At 41.9% G+C, this 21,557-nt stretch overlaps 1 protein-coding gene across 1 annotated transcript in view; it reads left to right on the top strand.

The window, feature by feature from the left end:
- The window catches only part of LOC134337440 (uncharacterized), a 52,290-nt gene that overhangs the window by 18,353 nt on the left and 12,380 nt on the right, over positions 1-21,557 (top strand). The window contains exons 2-3 of the mRNA XM_063032443.1: positions 10,767-11,120; positions 15,750-15,776. Of these exons, the coding sequence (XP_062888513.1) occupies positions 10,767-11,120; positions 15,750-15,776 (381 nt within the window). The remainder of the gene's footprint in view (positions 1-10,766; positions 11,121-15,749; positions 15,777-21,557) is intronic.

Here is a 21,557-nt window from a genome sequence, read left to right as displayed (position 1 = left end):
ACTCTGCAGAAGATTAAGATGTAAATATTGAGTAAACATATCTCATATCTCATAAGTTATAAGCTATGTAGAAGGAGGCCATTTGGCTAATCAAGTCTATGTTGGCAATCTCATTCCTCCACTAATTTTTCTCTGTGACTTATTCTTTTCAATGGGAGAATAGGTTACAGGAAAAAATTCTGTAGGTGAGCTCACTGTTTGACTTATCACTGGTAATAGTCAACAGTAGATGGTCTGTAACAATCTTCATCTCAAGGGAGTGAGTCTCCCTTTGATTTACTCTTCTCAGAAGTAGATGTCTTTCTGTAAGTCAGCTGCAATTACATTTTTGGGAGTGTCAGGTGGAGAAACAGAACCACTTCAGAGAGCTGCTTATACACAGCTTTTGTAGATACCAAAAACTTGAAAACAAACACATGCACTGCTAGACTTGAGGACAGCTTCTATCCGCTGCTATAAAACTCTTAACAGACCTTTTGTACATTGAAGACAGACTCAGCCTTCCAACCTCCCTTGTCATGGCCCTTGCGCCTATTGTCTACCTCATTGCATTGCCTCCATCAAAGAAATTGTATTCTTCATTTTGTTACTGCTTTTCCCTTGTACTACCACAAAGTTCCTGTATTATTGAAATGACTTGTATGGATTATTTACAACAAAGTTTACACTGTATCTCAATACACTGTACATGTGACCATAATAAACCATTACTAGTACTAAAACAAATGTCAATTTAATAAAATACCAATATATTAAGGTACAAATTTAAAGCTTTAAGAATAAACAAGGCACTAGAGAAGTGGGAATCTGGAGTAAAAATCAGATGAAGGGTCTATACACGAAACAGTGACTTCATTTCTCTCCATAAACACTGCCCAAGTTCCTTTGGCAAACTTTTATCATATAAAGCTATAACTACAGGAGTTTTTGTAGTATCTCTGTTCAAATTGCTAGCAAACAATTCCAAGTTATCAATCAATGTTTTCCTTATTTAAGAAGCAGGGAATAAGGACATGTGGTTTTATACACTTGATAACATTAGTGATTTGAGATTATTTTTGGCCTTTATCATTTCACGGTAGCATAGTGGTCAACACAATACTTTACAGTACCAGTGCCCTGGGTTCATTTCTCACCGTCTGTAAGGAGTTTGTGACTCTGTGGGTTTCCTCCGGATCCTTCAGTTTCCTCCCACAGTCCAAAAACATTCTGGTTGATAGCTTAATTGGTCATTGTCAATTGTCCTGTAATTAGGACAGGGCTAACTCGGGGGCTGCTGGGTGGCAGGGCTGGAAGGGCACACCCTGCGCTGTATCTCAATAAACAAACAAATAAATAAACAATTTTCTGGAGACCCAATAGCAGTGTAGCATAAATCCACAATAGATGTGCAATGGTGCAGATAGAACAGGAGTTGCTTCACAACACCAGCGACCTGGATTTAACCCTGACCACCAGAGACATCTGTGTGGACTTTGCATCTTCTCTCTGTGATCCTGGTGATACAGTTACCCCATGTCCCTAACATGTGTGGGTCGGTAGGTTAATTGGACGCTGGAAATTGCCCCTAATGTATAGTGAGTGGAAGAACCTGGGAGCAGTTGATGGCAAAGTGAAGAGAATAATATACAATTTATGCTTTCTGAATGTGGGTAATTGAATTTAGAAGAGGGTTGATAGAAAGGTCAGAGATCACTGAACTTACACAAAGATATTGCTGGCTTAACTGACTAAAATCAAGCTCTTCTAGTTTCTAATAAACCTTCAGGTTCAAAGTGAATGGGGATATTTGATAAAAATTTAACCAGGAAACAGCATAAATTATACTCTTGGATTCACTACTGGACTCAAATAAAAGAATCCTCCTTCCCTTTTGTAACTCTCCCTCCACCCCATGGAATGTCCAACAACAGCATTGTTACCATGTCCAGTACTGTACAACAGAGGACCTTCAAAACCCTCCCAGGGACTCAATATAATTGTCCAAGTTGGAAAGAAGATCTGCAGAGAACTTTTGTCAATGCTACTTTTCATTCTTTAGTTCTCTCCATGTGTACAATTTCCCAGTGACTCATCCACCAACTGAGGCTTCAACCAATGGCAGTGCCCAATGAATGGTGCTTCAATTCTTTGCACCTTGTCAGATAGTTTAGAGACTCTATGTCCTAATATGAGTGCTGGCTAGTCCTACAATACTATATTTTATGCTGGAAGAATGTACTTTTAAAGCAAATGGGAATTCATCAGCATGCAGATGTTACATGATCACTGAAAGGTATAAGACAGAAAAGCCTGTTCACTCTCTAAGGTTCACACAAGCAAGGAATTTCTTTGCACCATGGAATATATGACAATAAACTAATCAGAATCTAAGACTGAATCTAATCTTACTGATGTCACTTGTGATATTGCAAGCTGACTTTTATCACAATTAGTTTATTGCAAAGTGTGCTGAACTCTTATATGGTATGAGGCTGCTAAATTTCATAAACAAAATGTTACCTTTTTTAGGCACATTGGGCATCAACCTGTGGGACTTACTCAATATCTGTCCCTTTCTGCTCAGAAGTGGACTAGAAAGAAAGATATCATGGACAAAATATGTATGCTTGCCTGACAAATCTGTTGGAATTCTTTGAAGAAATAACAAGCAAGATAGACAAAGGAGGATTGGTCAATGTAGTGCACTTGGATTTTCAGAAGGCCTTTGACAAGATGCCATACATAAGGCTGCTTAACAAGCTGTGAGCTCATGGTATTAAAGGAAAGATTCTAGCATGAATAAAGCAGTGGATGATTGGCAGGACGCAAGGAGTGGGAATAAAGGGAGCCTTTTCTGGTTGACTGCTGGTAACTAGTGGTGTTCCACAGGAATCTATGTTGGGACTGATTCTTTTTATGTTATATGTCAATAATTTGAATGATAGAATTGATAGCTTTGTTGCAAAGTTTGCAGATGATACGAAGACGGGTGGAGGGGCAGGTAGTTTTGAGGAAATAGAGAGGGTACAGATGGATTTAGACAGATTGGGAGAATGGGAAAAGAACTGGTAGATGGAATATAGTGTTGGGAAGTGTATGGTCAAGAACTTTGGTAGAAGAAATGAAAGTGTTGACTATTTTCTAAGTGAAGAAAAAAGTACAAAAATCGGAGGTGCAAAGGGATTTGGGAGTCCTTGTGCAGGATTCCCTAAAGGTTAATTTGCAGGTTGAGTCTGTGATGAGGAATGCAAATATGATATCAGCATTTATTTCAGGAGGACTAGAATGTAAAAGCAAGGATATGATATTGAGACTTTATAAAGCACTGGTGAAGCCTCACTTGGAGTATTGTGAGCAGGTTTGGGCCCCTTATCTTAGAAAGGATGTGGTGAAACTGGTGAGGGTTCAAAGGAGGTTCACGAAAATGATTCTAGAATTAAGTAGCTTGTCATATGAAGAACATTTGATGGGTTTGGGCCTGTATTCACTGGAATTTAGAAGAAAGAGGGGTGACGTAATTGAAACCTATTAAATGGTGAAAGGCCTTAATAGAGTGGATGTGGAAAGCATGTTCCCTCTGGTGTGAGTGTCTGAGACTAGAAGACACAGCCTCAAAAGAGAGTGGCGTCCTTCTAGAACGGAGTGGAGGAAGAATTTCTTCAGCCAGGGAGGGTGAATCTGTGGAATTCATTACCACAGGCAGCTGTGGAAGCCAGGTTTTTATGTATATTTAAGTCAGAGGTTGATGGATTCTTGATTGGTCAGGGCATGAAGAGATATGGGGAGAAGGAAGGAGATTGGGGAGGGAAAATAGATCAGCTATGATGAAATGGTGGAGCATACTCAATTGTCCAGATGTCCTAATTCTGCTCCTATATCATATGGTCTTATGATCTCTATTTGTCAACTATAGAGTTGCATTCTATGACAGCCATTGAGCATTAGGGGAATCAAATTGAAAAGCAGTGAAGTTACAGTAAACCTGTGAAAATGGGGAAAATCTATCAGAAAATATGGAGACATTTTCCTCTAAAAAGTAAGAAGGTTGAGGAAATCACAAGAAATCATAGAGTTGTAAAGGATTGGCATAGATTAGACTATTATATCTGTGGGTGTGACTGAAAGTAGTTTATCCAAGTATATCCATCAGGAAATTCAGGAGAAACCATAGCAGAGAGGCGTTGGAATGTTGAAGTTGTCATCACATGTGGTTGCTGAACTGGATATGATAAATGCATTTAAAAATTAGTGAGATAGACATGGGAAATAGGAAAGAAAAAGGCATAATGTTGTTAGAGTTAAGAGAAATAAGGAGGGTAAAGGATGAAGTTTGAAAGACCAAATGGGCTGATTGTCTTGACTCCACTGGAAATTCATTTTGCTTTGAAATTGAATGTTACCCATTGTCTATCCACTAAACTGGGGCATTAATGTAGGCTGGTGAAACTGGCCACAAGGACACCAACGACAGTTGCACAAGAGTTAAAAGAGGACCTGTGTGGTTCTTGACTGGGTCAGGTTCAATAGGACACAGCTTCCAGCAACTTGCTCTGCACTGATATGCAAAAGGTCACGTCAGGTTGTGCATGCCCTGACACCCAGCGTCACTAGATACTAAGGTTCTATATCTGTTGCAAAGGATCATTCTGGCCATACTACCACAGAACTCTCCTTTTGTTTGGTCTGTGCTGTCTGGTGTCCTTCCTGGAACAAATTGTGCATAAGAATATCTTTCTGCACAGAATGCAAAATGCACCCCCCCCCCCAAGCCTGGCAGGAGAAAGAGCTAAGCAGGTGAATTACACAGCAGAACTTTGAAACAAATAATAAAATCTTGCTTGCCTGAAGGTGGAAAAGGCCGTCCCTGTCAGATCCTTCAGGCATACCTGGGGTGTCAGCATTTGAGACGGTCGTGGTTGAGATGGTCATCCTTTTCCTTCCAGAATGTACTTCGGTTAAGAAGGTCTGAAAAGTGATGCCGTGGACTTTGTTAAGGTTCATCTTGAGCAGTCACATAAAACAGGGCCCTATGCTGTATGGGCTGTTCCCAGGGACGCACACAGAGGCAAGTTGTTGGTGGAAGACAAACAGCTTGGTGGAGGTTGCCTTCTGGTCTGCCTGCAGTTCACAGCTCTTCCTGTGCAGGGAGCTATCTGTGACAAAATGCTGCAGACGGCTGCATCCCAAGGTCGAGGACTGACTGCAGAGCAACACACTGTAGTGCAGTGCAGCTAATGCAGAGACTCTGTGAGGACAGGCCTTGTCATTGCTGCATCGTGAGGGACTTGGAGCCCTTATAAATAAAACCTTTGACTGTTTGCTTTTTGAAATTATGTAAAGGAAATATTGCTGGTATAATGTGGTTGGCAACATGCTGTGACATATTATGTTACCTTGTAGAAATTTTTATGAATGAAGCATATTTTTGGTAGTAAAAATAAATCATTCCTTAAAGGCACCCTTTCAGGGTGGCCAGACTATGACTGCTAAGGAGAAGAGAAACAAAAGATTCTACAGATGCTGGAAATCTTGAGCAACACACACGCACAAATTCTGGAGGGACTCAGCAATGATGGAGTTGAATAAACATTTGACATTTCAGGCCTGATGAAGGGTCTCGGCTTGAAACATCGACTGTGCAATTCATTCCACATTTTCTCCAAAAGTCATGGGAAACCAGCCTGAAGGCACATCCTGAGCACCAAGGTATCAGGAGACCACTCCCAGACGCTGGAAGGCGAACACAGCAGGAGATGGCTTCAGATGTTTCCTTGGGTCTGAGTGAATTTCCAGTCTTACAGATTGCGCTACCTTCACTGGATACAAGTCAGTGGGAAGCCATTCCAGCAGCTGATCAATGAATATGGTCTTTCAAAGGAGGGGGTGTGTGTGTGTTCCTTGGGTCACTAACAGTGAAAGTTGCTGGTGTTAATCTTTGGAGTGTAGAGAGCATCATTTTGTCAGGGTTGGTGACAATGACAATGGTTTTGAAGGCTCCTTATGAAAGATATCAGCCTATCAGTGTATGTTTTTTTTCCTGTGGAGTTAGAGCTCCAGATTAACAAAAAATGAGGCTGATAGGGTTCTACCGGAATGCACCCCACTGCAAATGCCTGCTCCCTTCCTTCTGTTCCTCTTGCTCCTGCAGTTTCACATCCTTCATCTCATGACCCCCAACCTCTTTTCCTCTGGCAAGTCACTGTCTTTGGATTGCGGAGTGTTGTGTATTTAATATTTCAGAAATACTTAAGTAATATTGTAAATAAATTGTTTGATTAGACACCCTTATCTGTTTAATACTTCATTACGGGTTATATGTAAAAGCACGTGAATGGCATATGCAGTTACACCATCACGTCATATGTGCACAACTTGCTTAAAGTGAAAATGAAGTACGCATGTTTATCTCCTGGCTCCTTGCTTTTTCTGGCAGTTAGTTTTTATGTTTTGGAGTTACAAAACATAACCGTGGTGACAGGGTATTTTTTAATGAATAAACCTGTTGAAGTGCAGTGAGACGTTTGAGTGAAATAAAAACACTGAGAAATGGTTGCATTAAAAATAAGTGCAGCACATTTTATTTCTTCTGAGAAGCATGCGTTCTTCAGAAGGGAAAACATGATTAAGTTTTAAAAAGGCAGAAATTGGAAGAATTCACAAGTTCTTAAACAGTGAGTATGGGTGATAATAATCATTAAAAAAAGATCAGAAATGACTGGCTACATTGGAAAGATTGGCATGTTTGATTACACAATGGATAACTGGGTTTTGTATAGTGAAAGGATTGTGCAGCAATTTAAAGCGAATGAAACAAGTACCAATTTTGCTGTCCATTAGTTTGGCATGTGCTTTGAAGTTTGAGTGCTCCAAACAAACCAGCTGAAGTGAGCTGATATTGTGAAAGTAATGCAGAAATATTTAGAACTAAAACCATTGCTGGTTGCAGAATGCTTTAGATTTCATAAGCAGAATCAAAAGGAAGGGGAGTCCATTTTAGAGTATGTGGCTAAATTGAATAGATTGCCTGAGCATTGTCAGTACAATGATGGGCTTAAGTATACACTGAGGGATTGTTTAGTTTGTGGTATTTTGCAAGGAAACATTCCAAAATATCTCCAAACTGAAGCACAACTTACATTTAAAAGGACAGTTGAAATTGCTGTATCAATGGAAACCAATTAGAGACACAAATGAGTTGCAGTCGGGAATGAAAGTGAACGTGAACAAAATTGCAACATCTAAACAGAAATTGGCCTGGCTGAACAAATAGTGTTACTGTTGTGGCAGGGGCTCATATAAATGCAGGTTTAACGGTGAAACTTGCCAAAACTGCAATGAATTAGGTCATATACAAAGAGCATGTCATGTAGCCAAAAATAAATGGGCTGCAAATGAAAGAGGTCAAGCTACAGTTTCAAAAACAGCACTAATCTGCATGCTATTGATAAAAAAATCTGATAATGTTGAGTGTGACACAGATGTGGCTAGCCTTGAGATTTATAATGTGAAAACTAACAACGTACGAGCAATATGGCTTACATCAGATGTGAGCAGCAAATTAATTAAAATGGATTTGAACACTGTTTTGGCTGTTTCAGTCATTCCAGAAATATATTAAACTGAAGCCTGCAGATATCCAACTGAGACATTTCACTGGAGAAAAGGTAACTCCTGTGGGAATGACACCCATAGCAGTGAAATACAACAACCAACAAGTCACATTGTGATAAAACAGGAGGGCTAGCATGTGGCGTTGTAAGTGGCTAAGACAACTGCAATTTGAATGGAGATCCATTCACAATTTGCGTGCCACATCCCCTGCAATAGAGTCAACTGAAAGTGAATTAAGAAAGGTACTGGATGAGGCCAAAACGATCTCAATGCAGAGGGCAAACGGGTGTTGTTGCCAACCTCTGTGCCTCTGGTTGGAAAGCATATTGGACTAAGGAAAGACCATGCTGCTCAGAGGAATTGTGAAAGTGACAAAAGCAGTGATCTGACAACAACAGTTTTTGTAGGTAACATATCTAAGCAAGCCTTTGATATGGTTGGGTTAAGTTCTTCTCTGATCTTGGCAATCATCATCTCCTTCTATAGTGATGAAACATTTACAAATGGATTGCCAAGATTGGAGATGAACTCGACCCAAATATCAACCTCCTGAGCTACACATTTTCTGAGTTATTTCTAAGCCTCTGATATGTTAATTAGACAGTTACTTAAAAAATGTCACTTGGTTTTAAGCTGGAAGAGAATTCAAGGAGCTTCAGGAAAGTTGCAAGTGTTCAGATTTTGCAAGTATAAAGAACCAGAATCTACTTTGTGTGCATTAAGGTTATTGCATGAACTTCGTGGGAGACAAAAAAGCTGCTTGTAAAAGTAGATACAAAGTCCAAAGCCCAGCTGGATGAGTGGAAGGACAAAAATAAAGAAATCAATGGAGATTCGAAAACAGAGGATTCATCAAATGATGTTGAGGTTGAGGAAACCAAGCGGTTGAGAGCAGATTGTAAAGGGAGCAATGGAAGGATTAATAAGAGAGTACTCCAGTGAGCTAAACGGACCTTCCCAAGATCAATATGCACAAAATAGAAGAAAAAGGGAGGAGAAGAAAGGTGCCCAGATCTGTCAGAACCACTTCCTGCAGTCTCAGAATCAACTCCTTCAACCTGGAGGAGGCCCCGGAACCTGAGACTGCTTTCACAGCCACAAGTCACACCTGTCCCCCGGAGTGATCTCTGCTAGCAGGAAGGATGTTATTCCACAAGAGTAATGAATCTTCCACAGCGATTAAATCTTGAGGGACAATTAAAATCTACTACGCTGTTGATGTCTGTATTATTTAGTTTTTTTTTTGCATGTGAGTTGAGATGCATTCTTTATTAAGTTGGAATTTATAATGTAGCAGGGAGGTGTTGTGTAATATTGTAAATATGTTGTTTGTTCATTCTTGTTTATTTAAATACTTCATTCTGTGCTATATGTAAAAGGACACCACGTTATATGTGCATGCCTTGCCCAAAGTACAAGTGAAGTACACATGTTTATTTCCCAGCTGCTTTTTTGTCTTGCAATATTTTAATGTTCTGAAGTTACAAAACCTAACAGTGGAGCAGTATACTCGATGAAGTCTCTGTATCTGCTGAGTGAGTTGTAAGGTAATTCCCTGACTGACACAAGTATATGACTTTTTTTTCAGAGGACCAGTGAGTTCTCCACTACGTTTCTGGCGCCTGGCAGCAGGTTGGGGTCAGAAGCTGGCGAAGCAGAAGTAGAGGGTATTTTTGTGTATCTGGGGGATTCGTCCTTCCGGGAAGTGTTAGCTGCAAAAGCATGTAACAGTTCTGACTGTTTGAGGATGAAGGTGTCAAGTGCCCTTCCAGGACACATAGCAGTGACTAGTTGTGTTGTCTGAACGTCAGGGGGCATAGAGGCACAGCAAGCAGAACCACTGCCTCACCATGCCAATGACCTGGGTTCAATCCTGTATAAAGTTTGCCTATTTGGCCTGTGAGCACATGGGTGACCTTGAGTGTTCCAGTTTCCTCCCATGTTCCAAAGAAATGCAGGTTTGTGGATTAATTACCCACTGACAATTGGCCATGTTGTGTATATGGTGGCAGTAGATTAGACTCCGAGCAGAATACATGGAATTAGTGTAGATTTAGTGTATGTGTATATTTAGTGTAAGTAGGTAGTTGATGAGTAGTGCAAACTTAGTTGGCCTGAAAATCTTGTTTTAGTACTGCATCACTCTATGATTCTATTGAAGGAATTCTGTTCGAATTATTCCTGTTGAGGGAAATTTCTAAGCCATTGATGGGAACCCTTCTGTGCACAAGAGAGCAGTCACTGTCTGCACCTGTGGCAATTCAGCAAAGTTAGTCAATCCCAGTGCTCTGAGATCACCAGTTCCTTATGGAAATCAAGCAGATGAAACCATTACTCTGTGATTACAGTGTGTGAATGATGTCTCCAATAATGCAAGGAGCAGCAAATTGGGTGGTATGGCCAATGAGGAGAATCCTATGGAGAGGGAGATGAGTCAACATGACTTTCACCTCTGGGCCCAGAAGCATGAATCAAGGTATTTCTGCTGCAATTCATGTATCTCACTGATGACAGCATTGGAAAACTTGAAGCTGCTTATCAAAAGTGGTCCACAGGGCTATGATCTCCCCAGTTCATTTCCTTCTTATCTTAAAATTCTCAATCTATCTTGACAGCCTGTTATTTCAATAAATGAAATACCCTTCATGGGAGAGTTGCCGGTGGGGGTCTGTTGAATGAATGTGGTAGCACCTACATATAGGCAGCAGCACACTCTGTGGACTCTGGAAGGCTAGGACTGGTCTCGAGGTAGTCCTTAAGTTGCCCAGTCAAGTGTTTGCTGGGTGTCTCTTTATGTAATGCTGAAAGAAGTATACATTAAAACTCCGACAACTGACCATCAGAATCAGAATCGGGATTGGCTTTACTGCCGCTGACGTGTCATGAAATTTGTTGTTTTCTGATAGCAGTACAGTGCAGGCACAACAAATCTCTATCGGCTAATAAATAAATAAATAGATACATAAATAAACAAAGAAATGAATAAATAACTAGTGTGACGGAGAAATAGTGAGGTAGTTTTCATGGGTTCACAGACTGCTTAGGGATCTGATGGTGGAGAGGAAAAGTTGGGCGAATCATCAAAAACAATGAGGTGTTGGGACTGAAGCCGAACAAACTGTTCGATGACGTAAGTGGTGAAATCTTTAACTTATCCCATTTATTCCTTTCAGCTGGAAATGAGTGGAACCTGACAGTAACACAATCCCCATCTCGCCTCAATGCAGTGGAAGGAGACACGGTTACCCTCATGTGTCACATTGTGAGCAGCAGCTTAGACATGAGAATAGAATGGTATAAAATATGGCAGAAGGCAAAGACATCACTGCTCACCTCCAAATGGAGTAAGACTATGTATTACTTTTTAACTGAAAGAATGAAGCATACTTTCAATGAAACATGCAGTTTACTGACTATCTTTAATGTGACACTAAACGATACTGGACAATATATCTGTCAAGCAAGCATCGAGATTCCACCACCTGTGTTTACAATATCTGGCAATGGGTCTTATCTGCACGTACAAGGTATGTATTCATGAATAAATAAAATTATTTCAGCTGAATACCATTCAACCAATTTGACTGTATGCGAACTTACTGACTAACTGGTGCTTGAAAACCTCTATTAGATGCAGTACTCTATGTTCAAGACACAGATACCTTGTACTTCAATGCAACCCCCACCCGGGAGAGAATCAGAATCAAGTTTAATATCACTGGCATATGTTGTGAAATTTGTTGTTTCATAGCAGCAGTACATTGCAATATATTATTTAAAAAACTATAAATTCAAATAAGAAATATTTTGTAAAAATTAAATTAAATAGGTAAGAGGAGAGCAAAAATAAATAATGGGGTAGTGTACATGGGTTCATTGTCCATTCAGAAATATAATGGTGGAGGGGAAGAAGCCGTTCCTGAAACATTGAATGTGTGTCTTCAGGCTCCTGTACCTCCTCCTTGATGATATGAATGAGAAGAAACTTGTCCCAGGAGTCCTTTATGTTGGATACTACCTTACTAAGGCATCACTTTTTGAAGGTGTCCATGATGCTGGGGAGGATAGTGGCCAAGATGGAGCTGGTTAAGTTTACAGCTTTCTCCAACTTTTTCTGATCCTGTGCAGTGGCCCATCTATACCAGACATTGATGCAACCGTTTAGAATGCTCTCCCTGATGTACCAAGTCTCCTCAAAGTCTTAACGATATATAGCCACTGTGTGCTTTTTTTGTAATTGCATCAATATGTTGGGCCCAGGACTGATCTTCAGAGATGTTGATACTCAGGAACCTGAAACTGCTCACCCTTTCTACTTTTATCTCTCAATGAGGTCTGGTGTAAGTACCCTTGATTTCCCCTTCCTGAAGTCCACTATCAATTCTTTGGTCTTACTGATACTGAGTACAAGGTTGTTGCTGTGACATCACTCAACCAACTGATCTGTCTCACTGACCTGTGGCCCTTTGTCACCATCTCAAGTTCTGCCAACAATATTTGTGTTATTGGCAAATGCCCAGATGGAACTGCCTAACCACACAGTCATAGGTTTAGAGTAAGTAGAACAGCAGGCTAAGCGTGCATTCTTGAGGTGCGCCAGTGTTGATTGTCAGCAAGGAGGAGATGTTATTTCTGATCCAGTTGCAGAGGGAGCTACAGAGACCCAGGTTTTGTTGATTAGAACTGAAGGTAGGATTGTGTTGAATGCTGAGCTGTAATCAATAAACAGCAGCCTGACTTGGGTATTGCTTTTGTCCAGGTGATCCAAGGCCAATGGAATTGCATCCATTGTAGACCTATTGTGGTGGTAGGCAAGCTACACCAGGTGCAGGTCCTTGCTTAGGCAGAAGTTGATTCTGCCAAGACTAACCTCTGAAAGCACTCATCACAGTAGATGTGATCGTTGATCACTTGGTGATCATTGTGGAAGCAGATCACCCTGCTCTTCTTGGGCACTGGTATGATTGTCACACTTTTGAAGCTAGGTGGGAACCTCAGACTGCAGCAGTGAGAGATTGAAGATGTCCTTGAATACGCCTGCCGGTTGGTTGGCACAGGTTTTCAGTGCCCTACCGGGTACATCATCAGGGCCTGATGCTTTGCAAGGGTTCACCTTTCTAGAAAGATGTTCCGACGTTGGCATCCGAGACAGAGGCCACAGGGTCAACAAATAGTGCAAGGATATGCACAGCTTTATTCTCCCTTCCAAAGTGTGCATAAAGGGCGATGAGCTTATCTGGGAGTGAAACATCACAACCATTCATGATGTCAGGTTTCGCCTTGTGGGAAGTAATGACTTCCAAACCCGATCAGAGTAGTTTTTTAGCCCTTAAAATAGCCTTCTGTAGGTCACACCTTGTCTAGTCCTCGATCACCAGTCTTGAATGCCACAGATTAGCCCTCAGCAGACTACGAATTTCCTGGTTCATCCATGGGTTTTGGTTTGGGTATGTCCGGTATGTTCCTGAAAGCGCACACCCATCCACATAGGTCTCAATGAATTTGGTGACAACTGTGGCATATTCATTCAGATTTGATGATGTATCCCTGAATATTGTCCATTTTCCCAGATCAAAGCTCCCATGACCATAATTCCTTGGTCCTCACCACTGGTGCTACGGGTTTTAGTCTCTGCCTATATGCTGGGAGTAGAAGTACAGCCAGGTGATCGGACATTCCAAAATGTGGGTGTGGGATTCCACATTAAGCATTCTTAATGCTGGTATAACAGTGATCAAGTGTGTTGGCTCCTCTGGCTCCACAGGTGATACATTGTGGTAGTTGTTTAGCGGCTTCCCAAGTTGGCCTGGTTGAAGTCCCCTGCAATGATAAGGAAGGCATCTGGGTGTCCTCCTGTTTTGTGACAGACTCAAGAATTAGGATCATCACTCAACCCCTCCTCCAGATCAGATGTTAACCTTAATTCTGCATTCCTGCCAGCACTTGGCAAGCTTTCACTCCTTGCTTATGAAATATCTTCTTACTTCCATCTTAAAAATATCCAAAGACCCAACTTCTACTGTCCCTTGAAGAAGAGAGTTCTAAAAACATGTGGTCCTCAGAGGGGCAAAATATTGCCTCTTTTCTGTCTTGAATATGATCTCTTATTTTTTAATTAGTAATCTCTAGTTCTAGATTCTCGCTAACAGGGAACATCCTCACCCACATTTGCATAAGCAGGATCACCTTGGATCTTTCAATCAAGTTCCCCCTCACACTCCTAAACATGAGTGAACACACGCTTAGCCTGTCAACCCGTTCATTTCAAGTGTGTTTAGTAAGCCATTAAACTGTTCCTGACATTTACATCCTTCTTCTAATAAGGAGGCTAATAATGAACATTGTACTCCAGATGAGGTCTCGCTAATGCCCTACATAACCTCCTTACTTCTGCGCTCAATTCCCCCTTGCAAAAAAGAACAACCATCAGTTAGCTTTTCTGATTGCTTGCCACACCACACTTGCATACCAGATTTATGTGAATCCTGCGCTCATACACAGAGACCCTTCCACATTTTAAAGGTCTGCAGCTCTCACTGTTCAGATATTTTAATATCGTATTTTTTCCTGTTAAATTCAATTTCACATTTTCTCATATTAAATTCCAATGGCCAGATCTTGACCTATTTATATATATTTGTATACTCTTCATAACATTTTTAAATTTTACTTTCCTTCTTTGTTTTGTGTCAAATTAAGACATGGTCATAGTCATAGTCATACTTTATTGATCCCGGGGGAAATTGGTTTTCGTTACAGTTGCACCATAAATAATTAAATAGTAATAAAACCATAATAGTTAAATAGTAATATGTAAATTATGCCAGGAAATAAGTCCAGGACCAGCCTATTGGCTCAGGGTGTCTGACCCTCCAAGGGAGGAGTTGTAAAGTTTGATGGCCACAGGCAGGAATGACTTCCTATGACGCTCTGTGTTGCATCTCGGTGGAATGAGTCTCTGGCTGAATGTACTCCTGTGCCCACCCAGTACATTATGTAGTGGATGGGAGACATTGTCCAAGATGGCATGCAACTTGGACAGCATCCTCTTTTCAGACACCACCGTCAGAGAGTCCAGTTCCATCCCCACCACATCACTGGCCTTACGAATGAGCTTGTTGATTCTGTTGGTGTCTGCTACCCTCAGCCTGCTGCCCCAGCACACAACAGCAAACATGATCGCACTGGCCACCACAGACTCGTAGAACATCCTCAGCATCGTCCGGCAGATGTTAAAGGACCTCAGTCTCCTCAGGAAATAGAGACGGCTCTGACCCTTCTTGTAGACAGCCTCAGTGTTCTTTGACCAGTCCAGTTTATTGTCAATTCATATCCCCAGGTATTTGTAATCCTCCACCATGTCCACACTGACCCCCTGGATGGAATCAGGGGTCACCGGTATCTTAGCTCTCCTCAGGTCTACCACCAGCTCCTTAGTCTTTTTCACATTAAGCTGCAGATAATTCTGCTCACACCATGTGACAAAGTTTCCTACCGTAGCCCTGTACTCAGCCTCATCTCCCTTGCTGATGCATCCAACTATGGCAGCATAGTTGTTAGCTAAATGCTATTGCAGCTTGAGTCATCGGAGTTGGGAGTTCAATCCCCGTGTCCTCTGTGAGGAGTTTCTACCTTCTCTCCGTGGAAGGCATGAGTTTTCCCCGGCTGCTCTGGTTTCCTCCCACAGTCCAAAATTATACCAGTTAGTAGGTTAATTGGTCATTGTAAATTGTCCTGTGATTAGTTAGGGTTAAATTGGGGGTTGCTGGGTGGTGCAGCTCAAAGGGCTGGAAGGGCTTATTCTGTACTGTATCTCTAAATAAATAAATTTACCTCACCATATATCTAATTTGTAAAACTGAAGGGGGAAAGTATTTAGAAAATTCCTCTCTGATCCTGTTGGGGATTGAAATTAATGCAGCGGATCTCTTTGATCCTTGCTTATGATATTATAGACAACATACACTTTCACTTGAAAGAAGATGTCAGTGCTGATAATAGAAACTAAGAACAGTTTCATTATTCTCTCCTGAAAGAACTTTCTCTTTTTAATGTACCTTTCTACTGAAATTTGTTACATTAGAAAATAGTCTTTCTTGAATATTTTAAGTTTAATTAATATTCATATATTTACTAATACATTTTTATCATTCCAGATACCTCAGAGGATTCAAAATCAAATGGTATGTATCTTTCTGGGAAATTTATCCTGTATTTTGAACACTTCTAATTGTGTGAGAATTCATTCCATATTGTATAGAACCTGTACACTGATAAAACGGTTGTGATCGAGGTTAGATAGAACTAGTCAGACCTTACCTAATTTTTTGAAAACTGATTTAAGAGGACCACCTTCACAACTGGCACAGTAGTGACACAATAGTGTAGTGGGTTAGCACAATACTTTGCAGTAGAAGCGACCTGGGTTCAATTCCGGCTGCTGTCTTTAAGTAGATTGTACATTCTTGATTGAAGCACAGTGATGACATTGTTCTTTGCTCACCTTAGTCCACATTCTAGGAAGGAAGATAGATGCTGTTAAAAAAGAGGTATTAATTTAGTTCTAGGTTACTGCTTTGAAACCACAGTTTTTAGATTGTTTGAGAGTTTTTAGTTTGCGGCCCTATTGGCCAAGCATGTATTATTTTTCTTTGTTCTGAACGGTTCTTCCTAAAATTCAGTGAACTGTTCATTCTATGTCAGCGTCTCTCCCTCTGCACTGAACAAACAAAATTCCCCACCTGACAAACAAAATTCAGGCCAGTTTCAGTAAGACTTGACCACCAAAATGGACCCAGCAGAGAGTGAACAGCTGAAACTGGCCTGTATTTTGTTTGTCAGGTGGGGAAAAAGTAGGTTGACAGTAATGGCTCCTGTAGTGCGACAACTACTCTCAGTGAGGCAAGACCAGTCTGAGCTGGAAGAACAGGTCTCACCACTCACAATAACAGCTCAGCAACTCACAATGGATAGCCTGAATCAGGTGGCAGCCATTATTGCTCTCACTGCCGTTATTCAGCAGCTCTCTGCCTGGATAGCCCCACTTCCAGCACTGGCACCTCTCCAAACCTCCTTAATTGCAGTTTCATCAGCCTCAGCCACTAATGCCTCAATTCCCTTAGCTGCTTCCAGGCCCGAACCGAGCATTCCTCCACCAGCCTGATACTCTGGTGACTCTGATGGCTGCAGAAACTGTATTACCCAGTGTTAGCTGAATTACCAGGCCCAGCCAGTCTGGTTCAGTGATGATGCACACTTACTGCCTTACAAGGTGAATCTCTTAGACGCCACCTCCCACTCTTCCTGTTCAACGTCCTACAAGAACAGAAATGATAATGGTATCAGAAATGAACTAGCAAGTGTAGATTGGGACAGCGTGTTTTCTGGCAAAGGTGTATATGCTAAGTAGGAGGTCTTCAAAAGTCAAATTTTAAGAATAAAAACTTTGTATGTGTGTGTCAGAATAATGATAAGTGCAAGGAACCTTGGGTTTCAAGAGATATTGAGGCCCTGGTTAAGAAAAAAAATGTGCACAGTAGGTGGGAACAGACAAGGTGCTTATGGAGTACAAGAAATGCAAGAGAACAATTAAGAAAGAGATCAGGAGGGATAAAAGAAGGCATGAAGTTGTCCTAGCAGACAAGATGAAGGAGAATCCTAAAGGGATTCTATGTTAAGAGCAAAAGGATTGCAAGGGACGAAACTGGTCCTCTGGAAGATCAGAATGGTAATCCATGTGTGGAGCCAAAAGACACGGGAGAGATCACGAGTGAGTGTGTTGGGGACATCTATTATGTCTATTGCTCCCAGTGTGGCCTCCTTACATCGGTGTGATCCGAAGTAGATTGGGAGACCTCTTCGCCAAACACCTACGCTCCATCCACCAGAAAAAGCAGGATCTCCCAGTAGCCACCGACTTTAATGCGACTTCCCATTTCCATTCCGATATGTCTATCCATGGCCTCCTCCACTGATGTGATGAGGCTACGCTCAGGTTAATGCAAGGAATATCATGAACAAAGTGGATCAGCTTAGAGCGTGGATCAGTACTTGGAGCTATGATGTTGTGGCCATTACAGATACTTGAATGGCTCAGGGGCAGGAATGGTTACTTAGGCTTTAGATGCTTCAGAAAGGACAGGGAGGGAGGCAAAATAGGTGGGGGCCTGGCACTTCTGATCATAGCTAGTGCCATGGCTGTAGAAAAGGAGGAAGTCATGGAGGGATTGTCTACTGAGTCTCTGTTGGTGGAAGTTGGAAACAGGAAGGGGTCAATAACGCTACTGGGTGTTTCTTATAGACCACCCAATAGTAACAGGGACATCGATGAGCAGATAGAGAGACAGATTCTGGAATGGTGCAGTAATAACAGGGTTATTATGATGGGGGATTTTAATTTCCTCAATACTGATTGGCATCTCCCTAGAGCGAGGGGTTTAGATGGGATGAAGTTTGTTAGGTGTGTTCAGGAAGGTTTCCTGACACAATATGTAGATAAGCCTACAAGAGGAGAGGCTGTACTTGATCTGGTACTGGGAAATGAACCTGGTCAGGTGTCAGGTTTCTCAGTGGCAGAGCATTTTGCAGATAGTGATCACAATTCTATCTCCTTTACCATAGCATTGGAGAGGGATAGGAACAGACAAGTTAGGAAAGTGTTTAATTGGAGTAATAGGAAATATGAAGCTATCAGGCAGGAACTTGGAAGCATAAATTGGGAACAGATGTTCTCAGGGAAATATACAACAGAACTGTGGCAAATGTTCAGGGGATAGTTGCATGGCGTTCTGCACAGGTACGTTCCAATGAAACAAGGAAAGGATGGTAGGGTACAGGAGCCGTGGTGTACAAAGGCAGTTGAAAATCAAGTCAAGAAGAAAAGAAAAGCTTACGAAAGATTCAAAAAACTAGGCAATGATAGAGATCTAGAAAATTATAAGGCTAACAAGAAGGAGCTTATGAATGAAATTAGGAGAGCCAGAAAGGGCCATGAGAAGGCCTTGGCGAGCAGGATTAAAGAAAACCCCAAGGCTTTTTACAAGTATGTGAAGAGCAAGAGGATAAGACATGAGAGAATAGGACCAATCAAATGTGACAGTGGAAAAGTGTGTATGGAACCGGAGGAGGTAGCAGAGGTATTTAATGAATACCTTGCTTCAGTATTCACTATGGAAAAGGACCCTCGGCAATTATAGAGATGGCTTACAGTGGACTGAAAAGCCTGAGCATATAGACATTAAGAAAGAGGATGTGCTGGAATTCTGGAAAGCACCAAGTTGGATAAGTGACCGGGACCAGACGAGATATACCCCAGGTTACTGTGGGGAGTGAGGGAGGAGCTTGCTGAGCCTCTGGCGATGATCTTTGCATCATCAATGGGAATGGGAGAGGTTCTGGAGGACTGGAGGATTGCAGATGTTGTTCCCTTATTCAAGAAAGGGAGTAGAGATAGCCCAGGAAATTATAGACTAGTGAGTCTTACTTCAGTGGTTGGAAGTTGATGGAGAAGATCCTAAGAGGCAGGATTTATGAACATTTGGAGAGGCATAATATGATTAGGAATAGTCAGCATGGCTTTGTCAAAGGCAGGTCGTGCCTTATGAGCCTGATTGAATTTTTTGAGGATGTGACTAAATACAATTATGAAGGTAGAGCAGTAGATGTAGTGTATATGGATTTCAGCAAGGCATTTGATAAGGTACCTCATGCAAGGCATATTGAGAAAGTAAGGAGGCATGGGATCCAAGGGGACCTTGCTTTGAGAGATCCAGAATTGGCTTGCTCACAGAAGGCAAAGTGTGGTTGTAGATGGATCATATTCTGCATGGAGGTCGACGACCAGTGGTGTGCCTCAGGGATCTGTTCTGGGACCCCTTCCCTTTGTGATGTTTACAAATGACCTGGATGTGGAAGTGGAAGAATGGGTTAGTAAATCTGCTGATGACACAAAGGTTGGGAATGTTGTGGATAGTGTGGAGGGCTGTCAGAGGTTACAGCAGGACATCGATAGGATGCAAAAGTGGGCGGAGAAGTGGCAGATGGAGTTCAACCCAGATAAGTGTGAGGTCATTTATTTTGGTAGGTTAAGTATGATGACAGAATATAGTGTTAATGGTAAGACTCTTGGCAGTGTGAAGGTTCTGCAGGATCTTGAGGTCCGAGTATATAGGACACTCAAACCTGCTGCGCAGGAAGGCATATGGTGTATTGGCCTTCAACAACCATGGGATTGAGTCCAAGAGCTGAGAGGTAATGTTACAGCTATATAGGACCTTGGTCAGACCCCACAGAGTAGTTTGTTCAGTTCTGGTCACCTCACTACAGGAAGGATGTGGAAACTATAGAAAGGGTACAGAGGAAATTTACAAGGATGCTGCCTGGATTGGCGAGCATGCCTTATGGGAATAGGTTGAGTGAACTCGGCCTTTTCTCCTTGGAGCGACAGAGGATGAGAGGTGACCTGATAGAGGTGTATAAGATGATGAGAGGCATTGATCATGTGGATAGTCAGAGGCTTTTTCCCCGGGCTGAAATGACTAACATGAGAGGACACAGTTTTAAGGCGCTTGGAAGTGGGTACAAAGGAGCTATCAGGGGTAAGTATTTTATGCAGAGAGTGATGAGTGCCTGGAATGGGCTGCCAGCGATGGTGGTGAAGGCAGATACAATAGGGTCCTTGAAGAGACTCCTGGATAGGTATATGGAGCTTAGAAAAATAGAGGGCTATGGGTAACCCGTGGTAATTTATAAAGTAAGCACATGTTTGGCACAGCATTGTGGGCCGAAGACCCTGTATTGTGTTGTAGGTTTTTCCATGTTTCTATGTTTCTATGTTTCTAACACTTCATATTCCGTCTGGGTAGCCTCCAACCTGATGGCATGGACATCAATTTCTCGAACTTCTGGTAATGACCCCCCCCATCTCCTTTGCCATTCCCCATCCCCTTTTCCCTCCCTCACCTTATCTCATTACCTGGCCATCACCTCCCTCTGGTGCTCCTCCCCCTTTTTCTTCTTCTATGGCCTTCTGTTCTCTTCTGTTAGATAGTCCCTTCTCCAGCCTTGTATCTCTTTCACCAATCAATTTCCCAGCTCTTTACTTCATCCCTCCCCCTTCAGGTTTCACCTTTCACCTGGTGTTTCTCTCTCCCCTCCCCCACCTTTAAAATCTACTCCTCAGCCTTTTTTCTCCAGTGCTGCCGAAGGGTCTTTACTTGAAACGTCCATTGTACTCCTTTCCATAGAAGCCACCTGGCCTGCTGAGTTCCTCCAGCATTTTGTATGTGTTGCTTGTGTAACGCCCTGGGAAAAGTTTCACTGTTAACGTAATGGTCTTTCTGTAGAAGCAGTGTTTGGGTTATGGTTAGAGATAACGGGTGCTTTGGAACGTGAGCCGTCTAATGAGGGGAGTGTGTTTTTGTGTTGTATGCCTGACACTGGTGTGAGCTGGGTCGTTTGTTTGGTGGGAAAAGACGAGAGATGACGCCGGCGAGAACCGGTCGTAGGAGTTGACCCGGTGAGGGAATCATGATTTGATAAAGCAAAGTGCTGGGGTCTACTGAGGATCGGCGAATGTGACTTTTCAAAGAGTTGAGCTCCAACTTGCGCACATTTGATTGTTTAATTATAATGGGACCTTCTTGTTTTTTTCTTTTCTTTACTAACCCTTTAGTTAAGGTAAGATTCAGAAATATCATTCCTTTCATCCTATGCAGTGTACTATCTGTTATTTCTTGCATAGGGTTGTAATGGGGGAGCAGATTATACAGCATCCACACAAACCGGGGATTGGGAAGGAAGAGCTGTCTGTATCTCATGGGGTTGGCAGGACCAGAGTGTGTCTTCCCTAAACTTAGGCGGACAAGGAAACCCAGGGTTTCACTAAGACTTCAAGCATCTGCAGATTTTCACTAGTTCGAGATCTTAAGTTTCTTTTTGCATCTGTATTTACTCAGGAGGTGGAT

This window comes from Mobula hypostoma, chromosome 24 (assembly GCF_963921235.1).
Source record: "Mobula hypostoma chromosome 24, sMobHyp1.1, whole genome shotgun sequence".
Taxonomy (NCBI): domain Eukaryota; kingdom Metazoa; phylum Chordata; class Chondrichthyes; order Myliobatiformes; family Myliobatidae; genus Mobula; species Mobula hypostoma.
Note: the sequence above shows the minus strand (reverse complement) of the source record. Positions and strands in the feature narration are given on the sequence as shown.